The sequence below is a fragment of the Lates calcarifer genome, linkage group LG8 (genome assembly GCF_001640805.2).
Source record: "Lates calcarifer isolate ASB-BC8 linkage group LG8, TLL_Latcal_v3, whole genome shotgun sequence".
NCBI lineage: Eukaryota > Metazoa > Chordata > Actinopteri > Centropomidae > Lates > Lates calcarifer.
The window spans coordinates 9192067-9215731 of record NC_066840.1 but is presented as its reverse complement, the minus strand read 5'-3'; the positions used below and the strand labels follow the sequence as shown (position 1 = coordinate 9215731).

Genomic DNA, 23665 nt, shown 5'->3' with positions numbered 1-23665 from the left:
AGCGTTTCCTGGCCGAGCGACCCACTTACTGTCGTTGGTTTACACGCTATCTGACAAAGACGAGCAGCCAGACAACGCGTTCCTCCTTTAGCCTCGACCCTTGTTTTGAAGTGAGGTTATCCGGCTCACGCAGCCACCGCCCAGAAACTGCCCATTAGGACCACGATCACAAACATGTAGATACTCAATCACGTCGTGTTAAAATCAAACTCGCGGCTGATATTTCCTGTAAAACGTGGTGTCAAGAAAAGCTGCTCGCCCGCTAGCTTTGACACTGACAGCGTGGATGAGGCCCGGATATGACGTACCCGGCGTGTTGACTAACCGCCTTCCTCCTTCGTCAACATGGCGCCCATGTTGGTACCGCTGAAATGCGGCTTTCACTTTCAAAGACAAAAATTAGCGCTTCTCCTTCGACAGACGAGCTCATATCACATTTGGAATAACAGCCGCAATGAAAACGGGATCGACCATAAACGACAAACTACATATGTGGTGAGTGAGGACTCTTGAGGGGCGGGCGTTTTGTTGGGAGAGGACACGGTGTTTTTGGTGCGACAGTCTGTCACACCAACGCAAGGACAAGAGGATTAAAAGTGTTTCTAACTAACTTTCAGGGAAGTTAGATGTGGTAATTTGGTCGTCGTTTCTCGTTTGTGAACACGAGTGGTCGATGTCATGGAAGTATAATGTTAGTCAAGTTAGCTGCGTTGAACGACAGCCAGCTAACTGGCTACAACATTAACTAGTTGCGTTATCTGTGGTGACATTGTTTTTATCTCATTTAATATCACGGTGAGTGGACAGAACAGGGCCTTCTTTATATCCTTTACATTTGACTGTTTGTTATGTGAAAGGATATTCTAGCACAAGTCACTATTTACCATGTTAAAGCTATAGCCTGTCAGTGGTCTGAGTCACGTGTTGTAAGTGACTGGAGTCGGTAAGTGTTAGATAAGAGACTGGCTGTGTCTACCACAGAGGACCCTACGTTACTGCTGATATAACTGTCCTCACGTGTTCACAGTCTGTTATTGATTACTTGACAAATATACTTTTCAACAGACACCCAGTCTCCAGTTTATTTGGTACATCTAGCTCAAACTAATGTAGCCACATGTAATAGCCCTGCCACAAATCCTGACTTCATGAAGAGTAAAATGTTCAGATTTTATTGATTTACCATATGGTCATTTTGAAGGCTGTAGTTTTTGGTGGGCCATTGAAGTGTTTTGCTGTATTCAGTGTTTTTTTCTGAAACCAGTTAGGCCACCGCATTAGTTTCAGCTAGATGTATCCACTAAACTGGCAACTCAGTGTATTTTATCTAGAGAATAACAGTGACCCTAATTACACATTAGTTAAGCTGAAACAGTTGAGTCGATTGACAGAAAAATAATCCACAACCACTGTGATAACTGATAAACCATTTCAGTCATTTCTCAAGCAAATGTGGTGTTGATATGAAGCTGTGGCATTTTTTGACCTTTCATAATCCAAATGCTTAAATAATAAAACAAAATAATAATATTGAAAATTTTGTTAGTTTCAGCCATTGATTTTAAGCTCAGTTTGAGTTTGTGTGATGTAAACTCAGCCAACTAGTGCACTGTGTGTACAGTATTTGTTTACATGATGTGCTGTGTCATCACAGATAAGAGGTCTGCATGGATCTAGTTTCTTCAAGGAGATAAGAGTATCCACTGTTAGCCAACTCATTCTGTGTTAGGTGTTTCCGTATAAAAGTGGAAACAGCACATGTTAAGTATAAGTTCAGAATGCTTATCTTGAACCACCCACAACGTATCTTGCATTATCAAGCACACAGCCTCTGTAGGCGTGTTAGTAGTTTTCATCCTACATAAACAGTGACTGTGCTCCAATTGAGTTTCTTTCATAGGCTTACAAAACGTAGTATACAACTTATGAAATGATTTCTGAACATGGTGTCACACGCCCTGAAATGTTGTGATGACCTTGTTTTGCCTCCTCTGATTTCATGTTGCTCAAAATGAAAATGAAAATGAAAATGAAAATGGGGGGGGGGGCAGCTATTAATCAGCTTCTCCTCTGTTTGTTCAGTATGTCCCCAACCTTTGAACTCTGACTTTGGTGACTTAAAAATGTGAAGATTTAGTTGTAAACACACAGGGAAGAAAATGTTTAGTTTGCTTACAGTGGAATGAAATGTATTTCTAGTTTATTTTAACTTTTTGTTGATTATTCATCAGCTCTGGTTTTTTAAGGTAGGTTCAGTTTCAGAAAACTGAAACTGAAAGTGAAAACATCCATAAAAATGATTCAAATGAGTTATCTTCTGTGTTTCAGCTGAGTTCCCCTCCACACTTACGAACAGCTACATGGAGTACAAACAGGGGCGATAACCATCGTCGGATTTTGGAGGCAGCAAAAGTAAGTATTTGTGAGAAGTAATTGTAAATCAGTGTCTGTTGTCAAAATCCAGCCTAGAATAACAGCGTATGTTGTTTCCACAGCATTTGCAGGTGACAGACAAACGAACATGTTGGCACGGACATGCGGGAGGGGGGCTAAGCGCAGATCCAAAAAATGTGGTGAGTGCAGTACCCTCTTCTGTGTGTTGTGCTTCTATTTTTAAGGAACAGTTTTGCACATGCACACAAAATAAATGAACTGAAATTAATGCAGTGAGACTGAGGCAGTAACCAATGATTATTTTCAGTATTGATTCATCAAAGAATTTCAAAAATACTGAAAAATATCACTCCCAAGTTACCAAAGTTAAAAGTGGTGTCTGTACTGATATCCATGTTTAGCGATACAGTGCTTTTCAGCCTTGGGTTCGGGATGCCAACTGGGGTTCATTTTGTACTGATGTGCAGATTTTAAATGCATTCTAATTTCTCTCTTTATACTCTTCAAACTCTATACAAATGTATTCCTTACTCAAACTCACATGACTGTGTGAAGACAGAAGTTTGAAAAACCTTTGACTAATCACTGAATTGCACAATTGTGAACATTTTTTGTCTTCAAATGTGCACAAGTTTTCTTCTTCTTTTTTTTTTCTTTAAACAAAAGAGACATTGGCAGTACCAAAACTATCTGTTAGCGGTATAAAATTTCTTTAGCATACATCTTTAGTGTATACAGTGGCTTCAATTTAGTATGACAAAGGCATTTCCAAGTCTTTACAGTATGAAATAAATTAACTCTGAAAGCTGCGCCACGCTTTCACTATTTATATCAGTAATGAAGTTAGACTAACAGACTTTTATTATACATTGGTCTTCTCCACATGTGGTCCAGAAACCTTTAGTAGTCCATTCAGCTGTTAATGTTACTCCTTTCTTCTCAGTGACACCTATAGCTTGATTGTATTTGATGAAAGGCAGGTGTTGGAGCACAGCTTCACTGTAATTTGCTTGGGGGCGCTGCCATACAGCAGCGCCGTAACATGGTGCCACCATATTGAGTGGATTAGAGGAATTACTGCATATTCTTTGGCCTGAGATCCAGAGTCCCTGTGGCAGGTGTGTGGTGGAGTGTGGGTAAACAGCCATGTTGGCACCAGTGGGCTCCCAACCTCAGCTGGGATGACAGCCCAGGTGTCTCCTAGGACTTGTAGTGTCAGGCTGGATCCCCAGGTCCACCTGGAGTCTCTGCTGTTGTAGCGTCTCCCAGATGTCCCAAGGGAATCCCACTGACATTTTATGTTCCATGTGTCTGTTCAGAGATCCATCTTTAGGTCATTGTGATTGCCAGGCTGAATGCAAAATACAAGTTAGTTCGCCAAAATTAGCAAACATAAGATAGGTTAGAAAGTAAACATTACAGTAATACCATTACCTGCCTCTGATCTTTATAAAACAGATTGATTTTAATCAAATTAGAAGTACTATCATCTTTTGTTTACTTCTCCTCAGCTGAAGGAGGTGAATTCAGCCAAGATCCTGTCTGCAATGCTGTCTTATGTGTGGCCAAAGGACAGACCAGACCTGCGGGCTCGTGTTGCAATTTCTCTGGGTCTGCTCGCTGGAGCCAAGGTACGTTTATGTTCAGCATTTTTGTTATTTTTTTGTCATGTTAAGCAGATTCAGTCTGTTTGATCAACACAAAGCAGTATTGTTTATAATTACCCCACAACTGAGGATATTTTTATTCAAAGTCCAGCCACTTAACATTGAGACTTTAGTCCCTGTGTCATCTTTATCTTTGGAAACACCGAGTCTTACTTTTGCTTTCTGCCTTGTTGGTTTCTTCCACCTTTAAATAAAACTTTACTACTTTAACTGTAGCTAGTGCTCTCCCTGAATACATCAGAAGCCATTCACTCAACTCTGTTAAGCTGAAAGACTGAAGCAAGATGCTTTTGCAAGATATACTCAATTAAAGGCTTGTTGTTGCATAGTTTGGCCTTAAATTCTCCTCTTTCATTTTTATTAAAAGTACATCATAATATCTAAATAGAGTTTAACGAAAAATATTTAGCAGCTAAGACAAGAGAGAAACAGCAAATACTGTATCCCACAACATGATCACTATTATTGAAAATAGTACAAAAGGCAGAAGAAAATCACACCCTCACCACCCAAAATGCTGGTATTGTCCTTTAAGACACAAACAAATACTACTCACATCTTTGTGTTTATATCACTGATGATGCTCCTAATGGTTTTGATAGTGTTGTTAGTGGACTCATCCTACATGTGAAGTGATTGTAGACAGTGCTGCTATTATCTCTAGCTCAATGGTAACTTGAATAACATCCTCTTCAGTCTTCACTCATCATCCAGTACTGCAGTTTTAGAGTCCTTTTAGCATCCTGTTTCCAAAAAGTCTTGTATGAGAGAGAAATGGAAACTGGAAAAGCTGATCAGTATTTTTTTCTCTGGTAAGACAGATGCAATCAGGGTGGTAAAGAAACAATACCCTCAGACCTAACAAGAATACTAAATCATGTAATTGGCTGCTAAGATGATTTCAATTGAACCCACAACCTTACAACTTTTTGAAATGTCAAATGTCTCTCAAGTCTCTTAAGTTCATACTGTCCCTTAAACAAGAAGCTTGAGGAGACGTAACAAGTTCCCTAAACGCCAACTCGTGCTTTAAGAGAAGGCATCTCTCTGGTTTCCTTAAAACCTGTTTCACACCAAAGTGGCGCACTGCTAACATAGGAAAACACCATGTCTGGTTTCATTATTTGTCAGTGGCACGTCACTTTAGTTTGGCACTGCTGTTGGAAGAAAGGGTTGATATGAAAAGCCTGGTCATGTGGGGTGTTAGCGCTCTGGTGAGATGCTCTGAAGTCCAACAGCTGAGAGTTGGCTGCTCACACAGAATTGCATTCATGACCCACAGTATGTTGTTGGAAAATTAACCCCGGAGGACAAAGAGCAAACCGTGACATTTATAAAAATAAAAAAGGTGGATTTGTACATCTCTGATATCTACCACTCACATCAGGCATCTGGCTAATTCCTAACTAGAAGTTGACCTATGTTTTTAACACATTTATCTCATTTGTAAGCATGAAAAATGTAAACACTGAAAAATGACTCTAAAAAATTCTTCAATTGAATATCAATTACTTCTTCTATGTCCTCTGCTGATTTATTCAGGTAGGTTAGGAATCACCTAAAAGACTGCTCAGCCATTGTCTGTATTTCATTTAAAATGTATTTTCATATGTATTTTAAAACAACTGGGGAAAAAAAGAAGGAATTACAATAATAAATAAAAACAGTGCAACAAAGACTACATCATATCATTCCTTAAACCCCACTGACAACATCAGCCCTCCCCTCCATGCCCTCTGGACAAAAAGAATACAAAGCAATGATAACAAATACAAAATGTTTTGAGAACATTAACAAATCGATTACGTCAGCTTGTTGATGTTGAGAAGGTTGATAATTTTGAAAATTACCTATGATGTAGTATGTCTAATGAAGTATAAGACTCAGACTCAGTGCAGTTTAGTAGAATTTTAATTAAGTCGAAAAATTTTCAATCGATTAAGTATTGGTGCATGTAGATGAAATATTTGTAAGGGAACATTACATCCTTGTTAAATAACTTCTCAGCTCTGACCCCCATTTCTGTAGTAGCATGAGTGCTCACCATGATTATACTGTGTAAATAACCTGTGTTAGAAACCCTGTGCATTTAAAACAGATATTATTATTTGTAAAAAAAAAAAAAGAAAAAAGATTAATTGCAAGCATCAATCAGTGCATGATGTATTTCCTCTTCCTTTGTTGATGGTTTCTAATTTACACCCTGGAAAACAATCACAAATTCACAGCTCCTAAATAAGCATGTCCTGCTGCCGCTCAGCACGGCTCCCTCTAGTGTATGTTAAGGAGGAGAGAACACACACACACAGGCCAATCTTCTACTATTTTCCTGCTTGGCTGGGGTTAGCCTCGATTTCTCCAGTTTGTCTGTTTGAACTGAAACCACCAGCAGTGTGGAGGCAATTTCTAAATCAGCTGAATAATTATGTGGTTACACTGCATCACCCCTGCACACTCCACATTATCAGTGACATTTTCATTCCAAATAACTGATTATATAGAAGCTCTTGTTTTTGTTGGCCTCAAATGAAGCCCTCTCTGTCTGTGTGCCAGTCTGTGTGTCATGCTATAAGCTAATTCCTGATAGCCTGAAGCCTCGTCCTCCACTACTTGACACAATATCTCTATTATGAGGTGACATATCGCTAGGTACAGATTGACATGGTGTCGATTTAATCTCCAGTGTTGGCCATTAATGGATTAAAAGAGCACATCCAACCTTATCATGTATTAGTGGTAAAATTGAGGACATGTTTTGGCCCTGTAATAATAGGCTCAGGCTATTTTTATGTCATGTTCTGTTGTCTTGGTAGCAAAGTGGCAGATATTGTTTTTCCTTGAGGGACTCAGAGGACTTCTATTGTCTGAATATAATACCCATGTGTATAAAGCGAGATCCCTGGAGATGTAGCTTTTGCAGTGTAAATGGTACATTATTAGGTGTCCTTTTATATCAGCTGGGTTGAGTTTTTTTTTTAAACTCTGTTTTTACATAATTGTTGTTACTATTATTTTATCAGAATTATATCATGCAGAATTTGACAGGGGTAAAGGAACAAAAAGAAAAGTAAAAAAAAAAAGAAAAAGAAAAAGAAAAGCCCTCCCCTGTGCTAGGGGTTGAGAGGTTCAAATGAAATGGGTTTCAAATGAAAATGCTTTGCTGTGTGCTGCTGTGTTCTCTGGCCGTCCTAATGCGCTGTGGACTGCCTCGCCTGAGTCACACAGCTGTCCCTGTGCTTTTAATTAGCCCTAATAACCATTTCAATTCCATTAGCAGAAAGCACCAGCACCAGCACAGCCAGTCAAGAAGAATACACACTCACACAGCATACCATACATACATTCATACATATCCTTGAACGTACCCAAATAGGTTATGTAGAATTTACTGCCCAATAACAGTGGGAATCCATCTTTCAAAGCACGCGGGGTGCACATGCATAGACACTATGAAGAGTTACAACTGAGGATTAGAAAAAATGGCACTGGACTATATTGAGCATATGTCTGTCTAATAGGCTATTTGAAACTATTTCCCCTCTCTTTTTTTCTCCTCCTCTCTGAATGTTTCCTCCCTACCTCTCTGCCTTCCCAGATCACCAATGTGGTGGTGCCCTTCATGTTTAAGTATGCAGTGGACGAGCTTAACCAGATGTCGGGACACATGCTGAACCTGAATGACGCGCCAAGCACTGTGGCTACCATGGCAACGACCGTGCTGATTGGCTGTGAGTCCCAGACTTGTATTGCACTGGCAGGTGCCGCACTCATCAGAAGGGACTGTGGGACTGCCTATTATCTACAGGATGACCTTTCCCAACACATTCATATCAATGCCTTCTCCACAAACCTCTGCCTCCCCCTCACATTATTTACATTATATGCTCTGCTCTGCGTCTGGGTTCACTTCTATTAATCCACACATCCCTCTCGCGAGTGCTGACGACTTTTCAGTATGATACCTGTGTGCTCCCAAGGCAAACAGAGCTGGATACATTTCCAAAGCAGTGGGGAAAAAATTGCTGACGTCCTTTGAAAATTGTTTGATATTTTTTAGTGTTACACAGAGGCCAAGGATGTTTCTTTAACTTCATCTCTTGAGAGTGACTCCCTTTTTTCTCCTCTTTGTCTAAATGGTCCCAGTGAATGCAAGAGAAGTTAGGTAAGGTTAGCAATGTGAAGTTGCCTCCTGATTAGTGTTTTTTTTTTCTTTGAGCTGGCTGGTGATGAAAAGCAAAAGTAAATAAATAAATATTGTGAACCTGCCACCCACTGCAAGTCAGTCTGGCCTTGAGTGAGATCAGCTAGGATGCAATGTACACTTAGCCCTGTAGCTACTCATTTTAATGAGCCCACTTAGGTTTTGCACGCTAATGCTGCCTGTTGAATGAGCACAGCACATGAACAGGACTGCAGATACGAATTAGGATGACGAGGAAGAATGAAGGGGATGCTCTTAAAGAAAGGATTTTTTTTTTTTTTTTGGTTCCTTCTTTGTGACACCTGGGGTCTGCTACTTTGAGCCTTGCCGTGACGGGTGTAATTTGGCTGAAAAGGTTGTGCAGTGCTCATCCTACCTTGTCAGATGTGGACACATTGTTCATTAGATGAGCATTCCTATTTAACGCCACATTACAGCCCCATGAAGACCGGCAGACAGAGCGGTTATTACCCTGACTTTGGTCTTAGCAGACAAGTCATGTATTCACACAGCTCAGCGAAATCACCACAGGAAGGCCATGTGTCATTCAAACAGAAGGCTAATATTCATTTGTGACAGTCATGCTAGCCATCTGCTTGTACAACAGTTTATGAGAAATGTAAGGAATCAAATAAGAGGCATTTCCTGGATTAGATTAGATTAGATTAGACTGGTGTGACTCTCATGTAGATCCTTTTAAAAACTTAAATATTGCAATAATAAACCAACCTTAAAGAAAGACTATGCTGCTTGCATCCACCCTCATCATAGATAAGCCAGAGAAAGTCTAGACTCAGACAGTGGTGAAATTAAGCCCATTCATTGACAACTCATAGTCACATCTTTCCATGGTACCCTTATTAAAACCTCCTCCCCCTCTTCTAGTATTCTGCTCAAATATGTAGCCCGCTCTCTGCCGCACACACACATACACACTCAACACACTTGTGTATACTCAGATACCCTCTCTTCCCTCAGTCTGCAGTGTGCTGGCCTGCCATAGTAGTGAGGCTTCAGACAGCATCCTGCTCTGTAATTACAGAGGCTTGGGGAGGCTGCTGCTGTAGCACTGCAGACCAGAGATGATGTGGAAAAACTGGCTCCGCCACCTTATACAAGCCTTCACTTTAGAGCAGGTGACAAACCTCAGCCCTGTCTAGTCCTAACTGTCTCGATATGCTGTGTTACATCTTACAGGATAGGAAAGGTATGGGTCAGATTCTTGTTTTGCTGCCTCATAACAACACTGACAGTTTAGGATGGGGACAGATTCTCACTAGATAGCACCCAGCCCCACAGTTTGAACCTCCCCTGCTTTTCACAGCAGGTTTGCTAAACTCTCTGTCTCCTCCGCTATCCCAGATGGTGTGTCGCGGGCTTGCGCGGCCCTCTTCAACGAGCTGAGGAACACCGTGTTCGGCAAGGTAGCCCAGAGCTCCATCCGACGCATCGCCAAGAACGTCTTCCTCCACTTGCACAATCTGGACCTGGGTTTCCATCTCAGCCGGCAGACAGGAGCACTGTCCAAGGCCATCGACCGTGGCACACGGGGTATCTCCTTCGTCCTCAGCGCGCTTGTCTTCAATCTAGGACCCACGGTGTTCGAGATGGGCCTCGTCAGTGCCATTTTGGTGAGTTGTAGTGTGAAATCAACACACTAATGATGGTCGTCATTAGCTCTGGCCTGTAAGTTATTGTAGGATACTACCAGAGACGATGCTTATGGTTTTCTGGCTCTTATTTCTTGTTGCTGTTACCGTTTCTTTCCTTAATGTTAGCTCAGGACTTTCCATCACCTTGACACTCTTCAAAGCAGATTGTCCGGAAATTAATTTCAGGGATATTGTCTCATTTACATTCTAATTCGAAATATGAATCCCCATGAACTTTTGGTGGCAACACAGAGCCCATTAGTGTCAATGATGAATCCCAAAGCTTTGTAGCAGCTTAATGTCCTCCTGCAGAGTATGCCCTGAACAGATGCCCCCCTCCTTGGCCAGCGCTGAAAGAACGGCTCATCTATAGCTTCCTGCTATTATTCCACTCTGGACCATAATGTCAGCTTGTCTGTAATGAGGGCAGACTCCATTGCCCAAATAGCTAAAGCATTAGCACAATTACTTCTTGTAGTTTCCCCTCCATTTGTAACACTCAATTTCATAGTGGAATGGTCAAAAACAGTGCGCTCTCGAAATACCTTGTGTCGGAGCCCGATGGAGCCCAGTGTCGGAGCCCGATGGTCTGATGCGGCCGCTCGATTTTTATATTGCAGAGCCGTTGAGTCACAGCTTGTAAAAGATGCTTTGTCTTAAATATGCTTTTCTCTTCTGCAGTATTACAAGTGTGGTGGACAGTTTGCAGCAGTGGCCTTGGGTACCTTATCAGCATACACCCTTTTCACCATTCTCGTCACTCAGTGGAGGTAACAATGAGGATGTTTGTACTTTTTCTGTGTCTGTCTGTAATTCAGTTGGTTGTTTTATTGCTTATATTTGTTAACCCTTTTACCAAGATTCAATAGATAGTTCTGGACTGTCTGTGCTGACAGTAACAATGTCCACACACTGAAATATATATCTCAGTAAGTTCTTACATCATTGTGCATGTGTCTCTGCACGCAGGACTCGTTTCCGGATAGAAATGAACAAAGCAGACAACGAGGCAGGCAATGCAGCTATTGACTCCCTTCTTAACTATGAGACCGTTAAGGTGAGATCCAACCCCCCACATGTACAGGCACACACACATTCACATACCTGCCATACACCCTTCTTTCAGCTCCTCCTCATCCCCACCCCTCTTCCCTTCATCAGTCCTTCCCTTTATTTCTCCTCCTCCCTAGCCTTTTTCTTCCATTCACTTAAGCCAGACACATTGACATGAACAAATATTTACTCGTCTGTGATAATAGTGTTTCACTGGCGTGATTGCCACTGTCAGAATTTTCCTTTTAATCAAAGAAAAGCGCTCTCTCTCTCTCTCTCCCCCTCCGGCTCTCACTGTCTCTTTGTCTGACTCCCAACACTTTCACAGGCAAACTATGTCAAAGCAAGGACAAGTTAAACTTTAAAGTCGATTTTAAATATCTCTGTGAGTGAGAGGAGTGAAATTTATGGCTGAAAAGGCAGAACGTCACAGCCAAGCTCTGCTATTGGTTAACTTAAAGATGGTTTATTGTATTCCCCCTTACACCAATGTAGGCCCACATACAAAGGTTGGTAGTATGGTCATGGAGTTTACTATATATACACTACTCACAATAAGTTAGGGATATTGTTATTTACATGAGTGCCCCAATATGCAAGGCACACTGTACACAGTGAGACCATTACGTGGAAAACACAAAATGAGGTGTGTCTATCACCCCAATACAATTGTGTCCCTATCCCAAAAATCTCTGAAGTGTATGTATGACATCCACTGATTCTCCTACAATATCCCTAACTTATTGTGAGTAGTGTATATATATATATATATATATATATATTATGCTTCTATTTCACTTGTCTGAACAAGGGTGAACAACGAAGCCAACATGATGTGTATGCTGGGTTAATTCAGTCACATTGTTGCTCTTAGAATTAACACACTGATCAGAAACAAGCTAAGGCTGGCCAGTAATACAGAGTAACCTCTGTATAATTGTGCAATTAAATTCTCATTGACATATAGTGGTTCACTGTTCTTACGTCTAAACAGGTGTCACCAACTTCATGTTTGCAAAATGAGTGAGTCTGAGAGATCTTGGACATTTAAGAAAAATATTTTCTAATCAAATCCTAAAAATATATTTGACTCAAATTGATGGACAGGAGTCTTTTACTAAGTGATACTTGAGTTAATATTGTATGTTATTAACATTGAGATTATGCATTGATAATAATTCTGACTCTAGGGCTGCAACTAATCATCATTTTCATTTAAGCAACTATTTGATCTGAAATGTAAGAAAATACTCAAAAAAACCCTCACAAATTACTAACAGCCCATGGTGATGTCTTCAAATAGCTTGTTTTGTCAACTAGCACTTAAAACCTAAAGCTATTCAGTTTACTATCACCTAAGACAGAAAAGCATCACAACTGATGGAAGATGGAATTAAGTGTTATTTGGCATTTTTGTTTGAAAAATGAAGATTATAAAAACAGCTGCTGATTAATTTTCAGTTTTCATTATTTAATTGACTAATTATTTCGGCTCTGTGCTGACCCATTCACACACATTTGACAAAATACACAATTTCTTGGGGTTTTTACTTTGTTCATTTCTCTCTCCCTCTCTCTCACCAATTTTCTCTCCTACTCTTGTAGAAGTAGAAGCCTTTTTTGTAAATGTCATTCCAGTTTCTACACACAATAAGACATTTATCACCAGACACTCTGGTTTAGTCAATGACCCAAATTGTGATTGATAATAGTTTTGGACTGAAAGTATCTTCCACTGGAGGCTTTATTTTGAATAGAAATGTCTGCAGAGGGTGGTTTATGGTTGAGTTTGCTCTCATAGACACATGACTGACGTGAATGTAAACACTGCCTTACACTTCTCTCAGTGATTTGTTTATCCTAAATCTTCATCTTTTGCTGTTTTAAGTGTCTTTCTAAGTAACCTCATTGTGCATGGAACACATACAAACATAATCAGCATCCAGTTTCGGCTGCTTTGTTGGCTGCTCCAGATATATTTTGGTACCCATGTTATTTTCTTTGCTGTATTATTTTGCGTCCTGTTTTTCTTAACGTTTTGTTCTGTGTTATTTTGTGTCATCTGTGTCAATGCGGCCGGATTTAGCATCACTCTGAGCTGTGAGTGTGCATATGTAATTAGATCTCCGCCCACTCAGAAATCCGTTCCACTTTCACAAAGGGCTGGATGAGAACCTGAACACGGTGCCTGGCGCTGCTTTGGTTTGTCCTCTGTGTGCCTACTTTTCTTCCCTCTCTCTCTCTGATTCCCTGCATTTCCCTATATGCAAATCAATAGCAAGGCGGTAGCGGCACAGCACCACTGCCGTCAGCCAGAGAAGCAAATCGCCCACTTAACCAGAGCAGAGAAACAATAGTGCAAACTAAACAAACAGCAATATTAGGTAATTGGCAGCAGAGTTGAGGAGGGTCGTTGTTGTGATTATGCTGTGGTTTTATGTGCAGAATTTAAGAGATGTGCTTGTGGCTGATTCATGAGGCTTTTTTCCCTCTAAATGATAGCTGTATGTCTTAGTGCTTCTTGTGTGGCGTAACACTTAGGAGAGCTATCTGTGCTCTGTTGTTAGGTGTCTATATCTGCTGCTACAGATCCAGTGATTTTTGTTTAACTGTCAAGTGTTGTTTAGGCTTTACTTAGAATTATAACTGCCTGATATTCTGTAAACTTTTCTTTTGCCATAAGCACTATCCTCTGCCAGAGCTTCAGATCTACAGCCTGCTCAGCAAAGCAGCCTTTGGATTTTGTTCTATCGCCCTCCATGTCCTTTAAGATCAGTGGGGAGGAGATGAAGATACAGAGACATGAAAAAGTGCTTTAGAGGCCAACTGAGACCCAGACTACGCCCAGAGCGGTCACTGAGAACAAATGCAGCCTTGAGGCAGGCTGTGCTAAAGTGTCCATCTGCCTGACACTACTCTCCATGCTTCCTTAACCTTTAACCCTAACCATATTTTGTGTCTCTCCCTCTTTTTCTCTCAACTTACACTTTCTTTCCTTTTGTAAATCCTTTCACTGTCTCTGTGACCTGTGCTCCCTTCTCTCCTCCCTCTCTTCATGTTTCTCATCTCTGCTGCAGTACTTCAACAATGAGAAGTATGAAGCTGAAAGGTATGATGGTTTCCTGAAGATTTATGAGTCATCCTCTTTAAAAACCACATCCACGCTCGCCATGCTCAACTTTGGCCAGAGTGCCATCTTCAGTGTCGGCCTCACTGCCATGATGTTGCTGGCCAGCAAGGGCATTACAGCAGGTGAGTGTGTGTGTGTGAGAGTGTGGGTGTATGTGTGTGTGTGGGGTGGGGTGTTCTCCAAATCAGGGAAAAGCCATTCTATCAAGATCTGTAAACTGTGAAAAATTTGATAGCATCCAAGTGTGACACATCACCTGACCTGAATTTACCTCTTCATGCCGGCAGCCCAAAGGGGAAAAATTGTGCATTTGGAAAGTAGAAAGCTTAAAAAAACAAATGAGAACAAAGAACACAAAGCATGAAAAAGTGGCATGAATAGGAAATAAAATAGCCTTGATGCAGAAAATGAAATCACAGGGGGTAGAGATAGATTCAGACTGTAACATGCTTTGTCTGCTTTCTTAACGTGAAAGAAGAAATTGTTGGCAAGTTATTTTTTTTAGATCATTTATCCAAAGATGCATACACGATACAATGGAGCTAGATTATGTGCATCTCTTTGAGTCATTCTGTCGCTGTCTGTCACGTAGGTACGATGACCGTGGGAGACCTGGTGATGGTGAACGGCCTGCTCTTCCAGCTCTCCCTCCCTCTCAACTTCCTGGGTACAGTCTACAGAGAGACCAGGCAGGCCCTCATAGACATGAACACTCTTTTCACACTGCTCAGTGTCGACACCAGGATCAAGGTAACTTGTATGTTTGTGTGTTCTTTTTTCTTTCTCAAACAAAAAAAGAACACAATAGTTAGTATAGAGTTAAATATTTAAAGCAAAGATAAAGCACAGAACTGGATAAATCATTTTATCCAGACCCTTTCTCTAACAGTAACACACAGTGTTTAATTGCACAAGTGGTAAAAGATTTTAACACAACACTGAGATATTCCTCTGGCTGCATGACATGGCTAACCTATCTACATCTGCTGTAAAAAATGATAGGTTGTAGTCAAACCTAGTAATTACATGCTTGATGTGACTCAGGTGCTTCCTCATCTTTTTCTCCTTGTAGTGCATGGCATTACTTGCTGCATTAGTGTGATCTGTATTAGGATATTATGACAAATTGCAGCAGATTGGCTAATTTTTAGTGATTTATTCAGAGTGTTTATTAACCACGTCTGATCAGTGGCCATTTTAATTGGTGCAGTGTGTAACAGTATAACAGTTTTTTTTGTCTTCATCTTTAAATTCATTGAGGTTTTACAAAATGACAAAACACAAGCTTGTTTTAGTTCTGTAGTTTTCCACAGGGTTACAACCTGAAAGAGAGGATCAGCCCTACTGTGGTGATATATGAGAGGTTTTTGTTGTTGTTCTGCCAGTGATTTTGGTGAAGATCATCAGCTCACTCACTTTTTGCCTCTGTTTCATTAGTATTTTTGTCAGTCAACACCACATGTTTTTGAGTGGTTTGTTGCCCACAGTGCTGCTTTATTCAACACCCCCTTTATGTTTTCCAGTGCCAGCTAGGGTAAACAGTTAATCAGTGGGTCTATAAAATTCCTTGGGCTCAGTTTCCTTGAGCCCAAGGTGACATTCAAATTTCTTGGGTTACACACCCAGAAGGAGTCCAGAACCTACAATATACAATTTACTGTCATATATGACAAAGAGAGATAATCCATACATATTTAGAAGCCGAAACTAACATTTATCTTGAAAAATAAACAGATGCCAATTAATTAATATGTTAACAGACTTCAGCTTTAGTAACATATATTAGCCTTTATACAGCATGTGGTTGTGGTGCTGAAATGTGTATATATACATTCACATTGTGAATTCTAAGTCATATTCAAATATATTAAATTAGTTCCTCCTCTGTAACTGAACCATTTAAAAACTGCTAAAATAGTTCAGACTTCAAACATATAAGCCTGGTGTTTCTGCAGTGTAACAGCTATCAGTTTTTGTGAGACATTTCATTTCCTTCATCTTTTGTTTTTTATAACGCGGCAGCCCATCTTGCGTCAGAAGAGCACACTTAAGTGCAAATGTGCGCCTGCTGCCTAACAATGTGAATGCCATTCCCGTCTCCAGCCTGTAATTACAGTAGGAGAAATGAATCTGTCCAGTTATTTTTCAGTCATCAGTAATACTCCTCTCCATTGTGAATCCCTGTGGAATGGCACTGCCCAGCAGGCCATTACTGTCTGAATGCTATATTTTTTTTTGTTGAACACATTGGCCTATTATGTAGATGTAAAATAATTTAAAACTCCCCCTCACTTGAAATTGCTCCACAAAATAAAAAGAAATGATTTTGGCTTTTTTCCCATGTGGGGGGTGTGAAATTATCATCTGTTTATACTAATGGACTGTGAGTTATTTGTATTAATTGGCTGAGGTGGATTGTGGGTGATTATGTTGCTATTAGGTAGCATAGAAACACAGCAGAACAGGCTTTTACTCTCAGGGTAAGGACACGCTTTATTCACCACTGACCTTGGCTGCATCTCAGCACTGTGGCTCAGCTCAGTACGTACCGAAAGTTTTCACGCCTATTGATCCTCCAGTCACCATGAAGGGCAGTGTGTGAAGGTTCAGACGGCCTTTTGAAACGACCTCTTGAATTTGGTGTGAATGTCTCTGCTTTATGCAGTCTGTGTAGGCTCTGCGCTGCAGCATTATCCCTCTTTACAAGGTGTTGGAGCAGTGTTGCATCATGCTGGGCCTTCTCTGCCAGTGGCTGTTCTGTATCTATCTCCTCTGTTTCCGTTTCGTCTGTCTCTCAACCCTCTGATGGTTTGCTTTAGGAGAGGGATCTCGCCCCGCCACTAGCTGTCACACCACAAGAGGCCACCATCCGCTTCGAGGACGTGTATTTTGAGTACTTGGAGGGCCAGAAAGTCTTAAACGGAGTATCCTTCGAAGTGCCTGCTGGGAAGAAGGTGGCTATAGTCGGTGGCAGCGGGTCAGGGTAGGTCGGATTTCATAGAAACACACTGACCGTCAAACCCTTAGCCAGGAGTGCCTCATCTCATTTGTATGTGTAGTCAGTCTTATCAGTATCTGGGTGGGGGTATGGCTCACAGACAGAATGATGCTGACGATTGGTTCCACCTCTGGTTGCAGGAAGAGCACCATTGTGCGGCTGTTGTTCCGCTTCTATGAGCCTCAGCAGGGGAACATCTACATAGCGGGGCAGAATATCCGAGACGTCAGCCTTGACAGCCTGAGGAAAGCTTTGGGCGTCGTACCCCAGGTCTGAGACACACCAACACATTAAAATGATTTAAAAAACAACAATGAAAAGTAAATTTATCAACACCACATAGATTGTTTTTCTATGTCTGTAGCTTATTCACCACAATTGAAATGTACATGTGTCTTGTCAATAGTAAATGTGTATTTGGGAGATATTATTGATAATTATATACAACAAGGGGGCAGCATAGAACAATGTAACATTAATAGTTAACAACAGCATTAGAAATAAACTGAATTCAGTTAGGTTTTCACTGCAGCGAGCTCAGAGGCTGATCTGAACAGATGGTACATGAACAGTATTTTTGTCATTTGCGTTCTTTCTCTTTCTCCCTCCTACCCTCGGCTTAGTATCCGCAGTTTCCTCTGTTTCTGTCTCTGCTGCAATAAAAACATTCTCTGAAGCCTCATTTTTTTCTCATCTAACTGTGTTGTTGTCAGGATGCCGTTCTGTTCCACAACACCATCTTCTACAACGTGCAGTATGGGAACATCAACGCCACACCAAAGGAGGTGTACCAAGTGGCACGTCTAGCAGGCATCCATGATGCTATCCTCAGGATGCCCAATGGCTATGACACCCAGGTTGGGGAGCGGGGCCTCAAGCTGTCAGGTTTGCTGCACTGTTATGACTACTGTTTAAATATGGTCTCTTTGCACAAGCAAGTGAAAGAACTGTGTGTTTTGTGTATTTCCCTGGGTGGTATACTAAACTGGAAAAAAGAGAAAAAAGTCAGCCATTATCTCAGTAACTAGCTGCTAATAGTTTAAAGCCAACACAGAAATTCAGGAAGAGCTGTGAAATATATTGAGGGAAGGCTTATATTATATTGTAATAGTCTAGATATTGTCCTGAATTTTATTAATTAATAATTGGTTCTATAAAGAAATGTACCCAGAGCCCCACTTGACATGGTCCAATTATGTATTTTGTCCAAACAATAATCAAAAATCAATCGCTCTCCTGTCATAAAGGAAATACAAAACCAGCACATTTATTTTTAAAAGTCATCACCAGTGATTAATTAATCCTTTGTCACAATAGTAGCTGATTAATTAGATTTTTCTCATCTCAGAGGTTGCTTTGTGGTAAAATGATAAAAATACTCTGAATAACTGTTGAACTAATTACCTTTTTTTATGACCCACTCATTATCTTATGAAAGCAGAAATAGTTAGAATATATCCTCACATTATTATTGATCATGAGGTATTAAGTATAAAATGTTTTTATATTTGATTGTGTCAGTTTTGCACAGTTAAATGACTGAAGGCAGACCTTTCACGCTTGGTAATTTCTTTATATGTGCTGAGAGGAATAAAACAATGCACAATAGCCTAAATCTGCCACACACCATCTTGATTGTCCTCCATCTGCTGATATACTGTGTATTGGGAATGGTAGTTTACAGGATGTATGCTGTGAGAAAGGACTGTGACTGAAACATCAGCATAATAAACTGAGAGACTATGAGATGCTGCCTTGGAAGATTTAACTTTGCGAAACTCTAAATTATGCTACAGTTTCTTCATAAATATGGCATTTGAAATTGTTTTTAAAACAGTGAGTATGAGCTGTTGTCTTCTAAAAGTAGGTAATGATTAAAGCTCCTTTAATAATTAAATTTGACATTCTTCTATGACATTAATTCACGATGGGACTTAGGACTAATCTCTAGCGGCACCTTCATTATTTCATCATTTTCCTCTGTGTAGTGTATGAACTTGGCCTGTTGCCTCACAGTTATACTTATCCTCATTTGATCTGCGGTGATAACACAAGACTGTGTAGTATTTGGCTCCTAGCATCACTCCGCAACTCATTTAGCCCACGTAAACACACACTGTGTGAGCACTTTCACTCAACATTCAAGACGCAATTACTGGCAGCACAGATTTCTTTATGTGGAGCGACTGAGTGAGTGAGTGAACGGACAAAATAAAGACATGACTAACTTCTCATTAATTTCACTGCTGCCGTACGTGACAGCTGCCAGTGAGTTTGTGAGACGAGGGGGTGTTCAGAGGGGGAGGGGGGGCAGTCTGGGCTGTGAGGCTCCTAACTTCCTTCATCGCTGTTCTCCACTGCCAGCAATATTCATATCTGCTGAACGCCGCCTGCTTTCAAGAGGCCACACACTGCTCATATGTAATAAAGGCCGAGTCAGACACAGTGGGAGAAATCTTTGCATCCTGCTGATTTTTCCTCACAATTAAATTAAAGTCTGTTTTACCAGTCTGAAGCCTGTAGCATTGGTAGTGGTACCTCAGTTTGAGGTAATTATGTGATGAGAGGGGCCAGATAGAGACCTGCTGTATCTTCACATATTTCAAATGTTTTGTTTTTCCCCTGGTTTTGTTTTTATTGATGATGTCTGTTGTGTTCAGGAGGGGAGAAGCAACGTGTCGCCATCGCCCGCGCAATACTCAAGAATCCACCCATCCTCCTGTATGACGAAGCAACATCCTCCCTGGACTCAATAACAGAAGAGGTGGGCCCGACAGTGCATGAACACGTACACACTGACAGTCACAGGCATGCGTTCATATTATACCCACAAATGCCCATTCTCTGGTGCACGTACAGGTTGACACATCACCCTGCCTGCATACACATTTAGCAGAACAAACACCCACTCAGTCACCTGCTGTAGGTACACAATAATTCAGCTCACTTCTGCGTCACGTACCTGCTGTGACATACACCCCTCTCTCTCTCTCTCTCTCTCTCTCTCTCTCTCTCTCTCTCTCTCTCTCTCTCTTTCTCTCTCTTTCTCTCTCTCTCTCTCTCCCTCCCTCTCTCTCTACACACACACACCCACCCCCATGTTCTCCCTTGCCACCTGCCACTGTTTTCTCCCACTTAATCTCCAGCTCAGCTTAAACTCCACAGTCTTTGTAAATGTTACATTTAATGAGAAAGTTCAGCACGTCCTCTCTGAACTTCAAGAAAAAGAGTGGGGCAGTAGATGCTGGTTGTTAATTGAGATTTTGTGTTTCTTCTCATCACGATGGTGTTTTTAAATTATCATATGTAAACACTAGAAAGAAAGGCATATGAAGGTGGATGTTGCTGAGCAACATTGTGTTGACTTAGCTGCTTCTTCAACTCAAAGTTTGGGAGAACATTTCATATATATCCTGTCATTCATGCACTTTTTTTTCTTGTTATTTTTGCAGACCAGAATTATTGCAAACCAGGGCAACTATTTTCTTTTGGATTAGGGGATACTCTTGTTAACAGAGACAATCGTTTTATTTGTCCCTTTATGTTTCCAGAACATCCTGAGTTCAATGAAGGATATGGTGAAGGACAGGACATCGGTGTTCATCGCCCACAGGCTTTCCACAATCGTAGACGCAGACGAGATTATAGTGCTCAATGAGGTAAGAACTCATCCACTTGTTTTTTACTTGATCTCATACCTTCCCCGATTAACATTCATTACATAGTTGTAATGTCAGTTTCATAAAAGCAAATTATATGACCGTTCAGAGTGTCTGAGTATAAACATTCGCTGTGTTAATTGCCAGTCCAATTAGACGATTTTGCATTGAAGGGAAAGATGATGACCTGCACTCTGCGTGACCCTCGGCGCACTGTATCTGCCAGCAAAAAGAATTTAGCGTGTAGCCTCTGTTTTCGCCACTCATTTATTTTCAGTTACCTTTCTTCAACGTGCGTGATGAAAACATGCTTTGTTTAGCTTTTCTCATTAACTTCAACAACAACAGGACACTGTTAGTAGAAGTGAATGTATTATTTTCTCCATAAGGGCTCATTAAAGCAGTCAGACTCGACTGGCTGTTTTGGTCAGATGGCGTGTCTTGTTTGTCTCGGTGACTAATAATGTATGGGCCAGCTTCCCAGACACTGATGAGGCCTTATCCAGGACTAAACATGTCTTTAAGCGGAGATTGCCATTCAAATGGTTCGTCTTTACAGTTTTTGGGCAGATGTGTTTAAGTCAGGCTGGAGGTGCCATGGAGACAAGATTTTTTTTTTAATGTGGAAACAAAGAATCTTTTTGGTGCATAATCACTGTGTTGTGCATGAGAGAAATCTCCAAGTGAAGAGAAAAATGCTGCAGCATGCAAAGGGTTGGGCTCGAAGACAAAGTAAAGCACAAAAGAGACAGAGTGAAGTCAGTTATCACGTGGAGAGTAGGAGTTAATATGAAATGTAACACAGGTGAAGTGACATTTTCCACCAGTGTTCGAGTCAGATAGGATAAAATGAGAAGAGGTTCCTTTGAACTGCGGCGAGTGAGCATGTGTTGTTCCGTGTTTCCAGAGTCAGATGGCAGGGATCAGAGGGTCGTGGCGAGGAGGCATGTTTGCGTGTGATGTCGCCATGGCGTTTGCTGGTGTCACCAGCAGAGGACTGCCTGGGGTGCTCATTAAAATAACGAGCGGAAGCAGTCACGTGCCCGTCTCGGGTGCACTAAAGATGATGCCAACACCTCTGCATGCTCTTGGGAGGTGGGGGAAGGGGGTGCGTTCATTTGTGTTCGACTGTGTGGGAGGGTTGTGTGTTTGTTGTGTGTGGTCGTGCATGTGTGTCTGCGAGGCTGTGTGTTTTTTGTGAGAGGAATGCAACAGTTGTTGGGGAGGCGGATTCTGGATTCTGGGTGGTGGGGGACTGACTCTCTGCAGAGAGTGTGGTCAGTGTTGTTATGAAGAGATGCTAACTATAGGACTCTGTGTACGTGGCCCCTTCATTTTGACTTCATGTGTTTGGCCATTCTTGTGCTAATTTATGTTTCTTTTTGTCCCTTGATTCTCTTCCTGTCTGCCAGGGTAAAGTGGCAGAGCGCGGCAACCACCACACCCTCCTCAGCACCCCGGGCAGCTTGTATGCGGACCTGTGGAACACCCAGAACAGCAAAATCCTGAACAACACCAAGAGCCCACTGGAGCCTCCGCCTGAGCGCCTGTCCCAGAAGGAGGAGGAGAGGAGAAAATTGCAAGAGGAGATCCTCAACAGTGTGAAGGGCTGTGGGAACTGCTCCTGTTGAGAGAGGCTGCTTCCTCCATGTCTCTTCATTCCTCACAGATGGCCTACACTGGAATCCCTGGTCTGTGCGGTATTGGGGGAAGGAGGGGAGGAGGAGTAGGGTGTACCCTCCCACCCCCACTACATACTCCCACTCCAGCCAAGCCTCCACCCATGTGACCGTCTCTCCTCCTCCTCATGTGAATAAAGGCCACCGCTTGCCAAAGTGAAGGAGGAGGAGCAGAACAGGGAGCACAAGTGTGTTTAGCACTGGCTGGTGTCCAGAGATAGAGCTTCTATGCCAGTTGCCTCAGCTGAAGCCAAGCATAAGAGACCTTGTATATCACATACGTGTGTGTAAGACATCTGTTAGTCAACATGGCTGCCCCCCTCCTCCTCATTTTTGACATCAGGTTTATTGACATCTTCCATTGCACTGGAAACAGATGAGAGTACACGTAATGACTTGCATATGCCTTGATGTTGACACAAAATTTGTATTGATCACATTTTTAAATTATTTTCCAATAAATTGAACCTATAGTTTGCTTTTTTATATTAAGGATGTGTACATATTGCAATATATTCTGATATTAGGTGATCACAGTTAGGATGCAGAATTACAAAGATTGTTTTGAAGCAGTGTTCGTTTGAATAACACGATTTCATAAAGCTTATACCTGAGTAGGATTCAGTCATGAAGCACATTGCCCATGACATTGTTAAAAAAAAATATCAAATTCAGCAGATAACTGGGTCTCCTACAAGAAGCTCCCTGGTGAATTGGCAGTATGTTACAGTCACATTCATGTAAATATAACGCTCTGACAATGACGGGAGGTAACTCTAATAAATCATGAATGGTTTTCACCACAATTGGAGCCACATTAAGAGGTGACAACTTGAAAGCCTCCTCTGGGAACATTGCACAGTCATATCATTTAGCCTTGGTTGATGGGCCTCTTCTAATGAAAAGTTGTGTTTGAGATTTTAACAGTGCTGAGACAGCTTTTTGGATTGTATGATCAGAACACAAAGACTTCATTCTGAAGGTTACATGTAAATGTTAATATTTAAAAACTGACAGTACATGTGCGTCCTCATTTTCTGAGGGCAGTTTGGGCTGTGATATGCACATTTTGTTAGGAACCTATGGTATTGTATCTATCAATGAAAAAAATTATTAGTCAAGTGTCTTGTACTATACACACACAATGTAAAAAGCCTGTGTCTATGTTGACTGTGTGAGTACACTGCAGACAGATTAATAATAATAAATGTTGGCTTTTGTCTAAATAACAA

At 41.2% G+C, this 23665-nt stretch overlaps 1 protein-coding gene across 1 annotated transcript; it reads left to right on the top strand.

Moving 5' to 3' along the window:
- The first annotated feature begins 345 nt into the window (after nt 1-345).
- Nucleotides 346-23665, top strand: abcb7 (ATP-binding cassette, sub-family B (MDR/TAP), member 7). Its single transcript, XM_018675694.2, has 16 exons — nt 346-495; nt 2329-2412; nt 2496-2573; nt 3906-4025; nt 7657-7789; nt 9625-9893; nt 10596-10684; nt 10884-10971; nt 14045-14219; nt 14690-14847; nt 16917-17080; nt 17236-17365; nt 17809-17980; nt 19756-19859; nt 20647-20754; nt 22167-23665. The coding sequence occupies exons 1-16, from the start codon at nt 346-348 to the stop codon at nt 22383-22385; spliced, it is 2241 nt and encodes a 746-aa protein (XP_018531210.1). The 3' UTR covers nt 22386-23665.

Bases quoted from the DNA above. Each gene is read 5' to 3' on its own strand.
- abcb7 (XM_018675694.2), top strand. From the start codon at position 346: ATGGCGCCCATGTTGGTACCGCTGAAATGCGGCTTTCACTTTCAAAGA. The intron at 10,972-14,044 runs GTGAGATCCAAC...TCTCTGCTGCAG, and splicing joins TTAACTATGAGACCGTTAAG to TACTTCAACAATGAGAAGTA. The intron at 17,081-17,235 runs GTAGGTCGGATT...CTCTGGTTGCAG, and splicing joins GTCGGTGGCAGCGGGTCAGG to GAAGAGCACCATTGTGCGGC.